The following is a 5,639-nucleotide window of genomic DNA, read 5'->3' on the forward strand; positions in this document are numbered from 1 at the left end:
TATTCAGCAGCTTCAAGGAAACTCATGGGGCAGCCACTGCACTATGAGAAATCGTAGAAAATAAATAAAAGTGTGGTCTACATACACGAGTAATATCAGAAATATGTTGAGTCCAATGGCAGCTGCTACTATTCCAAGCTTATGCCAATGAGAATGAGCAAAGTAAAATCCCTGATGGGCCAGATTTCCTTTTTCTTCTTCATATGACAAGCCGCAGATACATATATATATATATATATTATAAAAGTAAATTATCATGGTTAATGTCTTATTCATAATGATGAAGCCGCCTGTATTTTCCACCTTACTTTTTCCTAATCAATCCGCTAATGGAGCGACTAATTTCTTTTCTGTAGTTTGGAAGAATTTTCGTGCCGTTCACGACACCTTTTTAATGCTCTATATATGTGTGTGTTTGGATTTTTCTTATTCTTTTGCTTTCCACACACTTGAGGGTTTGGCCCATTTTCTTTTGTGATTTTTGGACGCCTTACTCTTTTTCTTTTATATATACACCGCTCTCTCTTCCCCATTAGACCTTCCTCTACTTCTTCTTTTTCTTCTTTGTCTGTTCCTGTTTTCTGCACTGCTTTTTCCATGGAAAAGTTCCAAATGTTATTTCCTTTTTCATCGACAGGGCCTTCTTATCCTGTATCGTCATCCGCAGCAAATTCTCATGTTTTTAACAACTTTCAAGGTGATCCTTCAAATGGATTCTTGGGATTGAAGATAGACAATCAAGTAGAAGTAGCACCAAGAACAGAAGTCAAGAACCTTAACTCATCATCAGAAGGTGCAAGCTTTGCAACTGGGTCTGAAGCTGATCTAAAACCAGGCAAAAAGAAAGGAGAAAAGAAGATTAGAAAACCCAGATATGCTTTTCAAACTAGGAGCCAGGTTGATATACTAGATGATGGTTATCGATGGAGGAAATATGGCCAAAAAGCTGTGAAAAACAACAAATTCCCAAGGTAATTTGTTCTTTTTTCTACCAAAGCTCAGATTTACCATTTTTTTTTTCTTTTCACCTTAAATCTTCCCATTTAGCTAATCATCAGATCACACTATATATAATCCTCTATTACTCTCTTGGGACCTGCTAGATCCACCAGTAGACAAGAGGTGGAAAGTCTGTCCTTTTCAGACTAGGGTTACGTGTTAGACGGTCTTGCAACATATCTGTTGAGCTTTGATTTATCATAATAAGATGTCCACAGAGTACTCGCGATCCCTCATAATAATTTTCAAAAGAATTCAAATACCAAATATATTCTCTCCTCACACAAAATTTCACTAAATTTTTACATGTTGAATCATATATATATATAGAAGAGGTGGCCAAGGATTGGCTTTTCGGCGACTACCCTTCCTTCGTGTATATATATCTAGAGAGAAAGAAAAGAGGTGGCTAAGGGTTAGCTTTTCGGCGACTACCCTTCCTTCATGGTGAAGAACTTTACATGTATGAAGAAGTATGCATGGCATCCATATATGAGTTGGCAAAGTTTATGAGATGATTAAGCTATTTTTATTCATCCCAAATAAATATTTTTCGATCAAGCATCAACACATGTTCATCTGACAGTATATCATAGCAGCCAGCAATCTATCATCAAGTGAAGTATTAAATTTTTCATGATAGATTTGGTTTTAGGTTCTACCTCCTTGTTTGGTACAATCCTTGTCTGCTTCTAACGAGTAATTAATAATTATCTGCATGCATATAGACACAAGCTCATGTTCAATATGAAACATTTGCTTAAGATTTGATTTCGATGTAATTAATGTTGAAAGAAGAAAGTGATATATATGTTTGGCGTGGATTGACAGGAGCTACTACAGGTGCACGCATCAAGGGTGCAACGTAAAGAAGCAAGTGCAACGCCTAACAAAAGATGAAGGTATTGTAGTAACAACATATGAAGGCATGCACACTCATCCTATAGAGAAGACAACTGATAACTTTGAACATATCTTGAGCCAGATGCAAATTTACACCCCCTTTTGAGTAATAGATAGAGATATTAATCCTAGTACTCCTTGGACATATATGGCAATAAGGTTCTTTTCTTATTTAGAAATGGCAGCAAGAAGTGCAATTCTTCAGTTTAAGCTTTTGTTGATTATACATATGTTGATTCTGAAAAATTATTTCATGAAACTATTGTGTGTGCAACAGTTATATGTTAATTATAATAGGAAGTATATAGAATCCACCATAATCAATGGTTATAATATATTGTATTATCCATTTTATTTTATTTTTTTATTTTTGGTTTCATCCTTTCAAGTGGAGTATGTCATCTAAATTCAGTGTGATATATGGTGCACTATATCTGAGCATCAGCAACTGAGAACCAGAATTCCTAATTTACTGTTTAACCTTGCAAGTGTTCTTCTCTGTGATGAGATTTTTTTTTTTTTTTTTTCACTTGGCTTTGATTGAAATTAATTTGAGTTCCAAATAACTCCAACACTATTAATGGTCCTCTGTAGTTTGGATATGGTTATACATTTTTTGCTGAATTTTCTTTAGAAATTACTCCATTTCTTTTTCTTTTAAAATAATTCCTTTTTTTTTTATAATTAATACATGTACACTACTTGGACAATAATAATAATAATAATAATAATAATAATAATAATAATAATAATAATAATAATAATAATAATAATGTACACTATAATGAACACATTTTCACGGTTGAGTATATGATAGCGATTTTTTTACTTTTTAGTAATAGATAAAAAGTGCAGTTAAAATTATAATTCTACTAAATATAAAATAAATCGATGACGTAGCCGGAATGATACTGTGTAGCAATTGGTCTAATGAACTTGTGCTGTGATTAATCCACTTGCAAGACAAAAAAGTGAGGTAGTTGATGCTTACAACAATCACTCCGACATTCAAGTTAGTAAGTTAAAGAGAATGACGAGTATAATCTGTAGAACTCAGAGTATTAGTGTGAGAAAATAGCGTACATTTGTCTCTATGATCCTTCACCTTTTATACTGTAAGAAGATGAAGATAAATATAGAATTTCTTAATAATCCGGCGATGATGTAGCCAGTTGCATAATAAGGGATATCGCTAGTGGATAGGTAGGTGATTCCGTGATCATAGGTACAATGGAGATATGTTGGACTGTGCTTTGATGACAGTAACTTTGTGCTGAGATTCGACCTATCCAGAGGAGGGCGAGTCTTAGTGATGAACCGGATGTTATCGTGTCCGGGTCTTTCTTTCCTCAAGTGGAACTGTATTATCCACTTATCAGATCCCTGCCACATGGATCTGTCTTATAGTGACAGCTCACTGTCTACTTTGGGCGAGTTTTATATAGCATTAGAGGTTTCCCGTTGGTCTTTGATCTTTAGATTCAAAGGTGACAGTTGTTCTCACTATCTAGGGAATGTAGCTTATGGATATTAGTTTTTTTCTGGTTCATGCCGCTTTGCCTGTCTAACTTTTTGAATGATAGTTGCCTCGTTTCCTGAGCCACATATAAAGCCTGCTGCCAAAATTGTCTTTAAGAACCTTCTACTTCCTCAAGTATTACTTTTGCTCTCAACTGCAATCTTTGCTTTAGGAAGACTTGATCATTTTTTCGATTACACTCCCTTGCTTTCACGGTAATTTCTATTTTCTTTTTCTTTCTATTTTCTTTTTCCTCTTAAGATGAATAGAAATGTCTCATCTTCTCTTATTCTTAGTGGAGATTCCGCCTCAAGCTAATCCTCCGACGGACCCATCTGTACCTCGGCCCCCTATCATTTCATTTAGGGAGGCTCCAGAATATGAAGGTAGCTCGATTAGTGACATTCCATTCGTCTTATCAAAGCAAGATGTAGACCACCTTTATAATACCTACCAAATCCCTCAAGAGACTTTTCGTGTCTTTGCCTCTTCTCCTCACATTTGTGTGGACTTGATTCCTGCAGAGGATACTATTATGGTTTTCGAGGAGTAGCTGAAGGCGGGTCTTCAGTTTCCTATAGATTCATTTTTTGTTCATATCCTTTGATTTCACAAGTTTTTGGTTGCTCAGCTACATCCTAATAATTGGAGAATTCTGGAGGCTTTCCGGTTCTTCTGTCTTAATAATCACATCGATCTGAGTGTAGCGCTCTTTTCCCATCTATATCAATTGGTTACCTTAAAAAATGAGAAGTTCTGGTTTTTAAGTGGACACAAGCGCCAGACGATGTTTGATTGGATGCCTTTCTTATTGAAGCAGTGGAAAAATAAGTTTTTTGTACTCCAATACTAGACGTCTGGAGTTTTGGGTGTCTTCAAATGAGTTAAAACTTTTGGGTGAATCTGAGGAAGGATGGGGTCCCACCAAAGAGGGAGGAGGATGAGGCTTTAGCCTCCTTTTTTACCATGGCTAGTTCTCTGAAGAAAATTGACATCACCTAGGAGGTGAGAAATGCCGTTTTGTCTAAAGTCATATGCAGGAGAGCCAGACTCGGAGTCCTCACCCGCCTGAACTTCCCAGCCTTGGGAAGAGCACTTTCCTGATTAGAGATCTTGGTACTTTTCTTTCTGTTTGCCTTTAGATTTCAAATTGACTTACTTACTTTTCGATCTTTGCAGATATAGCAGGATCTAAAAGCAGATGTGCTGAGGTGGTGCATGCTGCTTGCAAGGGTAAAGCTATCACGTGGACAACTGGTCCCACTTCCAAGCGTGCTCACCAAATAGAAGAAGCGATCATTCTTTCTCCTCCTCTCCCACCTGCAGCAGAAGGGTCAGCCCACCTGCAACCCGAGTCTTCTGCCATGGCGCATATGAGTCTATCCCTATTTTTGAGCCTTCTGCTACCGTCAATATTCATGTCGAGCCCATTTCTGCAAACGTGGGGGTTGACTCTTCATGGCCCCCTAGCATTCAATGCCTGGCCTTAGCATTGACCCAGACGCCTTGTCTTCTTGATGATCCCTCTCTTGCCGTCCTCTTAACCAAGAACGCCTTAAGGCCCAGAGATCGTCGCCTCCTGAATGAACTTGAGATGGACGATCTTTTTGATAATGCCATGTACTCTGTATTGGAGAGTGCCCTCTATATCTTCGTGGCCAAGGAGCATAACAAAGTCCTGAGGCAGGAATTTGGAACTCAAGAAACGGACAAGAGGCTTCTGGCAGAGGAATGTTTGAGGCTAAAAACTCAGATTGATGAGATGGAGGGCACCATGAAAGAGACCCTGGAGTTGGTGGATAAACTCCAAGAAGACCTGGGTGAGGACAACGCTTCTCGTGTTGCCTTTGAAAATTGGACTAAAAGTGTAGAGGATCAAATGGCCATGTTTGAGCGCCAAGTCTAAGAGCTGCAATCGCAAGTTGAAGAGAACCGGGCTGCTTCCAATAGAATTGCTGAACTAGAGGCTGAGCTTTAAGAAATGGTGGACCGGGGAGGAGAGATGTTCATCGAGGGCCAAGATTCTGTGAAGAAGGAGCTAATGAAGCGGTTTCCTTCTGAAAACTTTGCTTAGATAGATGACATCCTTCCAAAGGAGGAGGAGGAAAATGACAAGTATGTGGAGGGAAGGGTTGATGACATTGATCAGGTCCCTGTAGAAAACATAATAGATGTAGGGAATGTCGATGTAATAGAGACTCCTAAAGTTATCTCTCCC

At 38.1% G+C, this 5,639-nt stretch overlaps 1 protein-coding gene across 1 annotated transcript; it reads left to right on the forward strand.

Moving 5' to 3' along the window:
• The first annotated feature begins 386 nt into the window (after positions 1–386).
• LOC110604766 (probable WRKY transcription factor 75) lies at positions 387–2,425 on the forward strand. The gene is made up of 2 exons (XM_021743059.2): positions 387–971; positions 1,831–2,425. The coding sequence occupies exons 1-2, from the start codon at positions 598–600 to the stop codon at positions 2,006–2,008; spliced, it is 552 nt and encodes a 183-aa protein (XP_021598751.1). The 5' UTR covers positions 387–597; the 3' UTR covers positions 2,009–2,425.
• The last annotated feature ends 3,214 nt before the right edge of the window (positions 2,426–5,639 follow it).

Source organism: Manihot esculenta, chromosome 17 (assembly GCF_001659605.2).
Source record: "Manihot esculenta cultivar AM560-2 chromosome 17, M.esculenta_v8, whole genome shotgun sequence".
Taxonomy (NCBI): domain Eukaryota; kingdom Viridiplantae; phylum Streptophyta; class Magnoliopsida; order Malpighiales; family Euphorbiaceae; genus Manihot; species Manihot esculenta.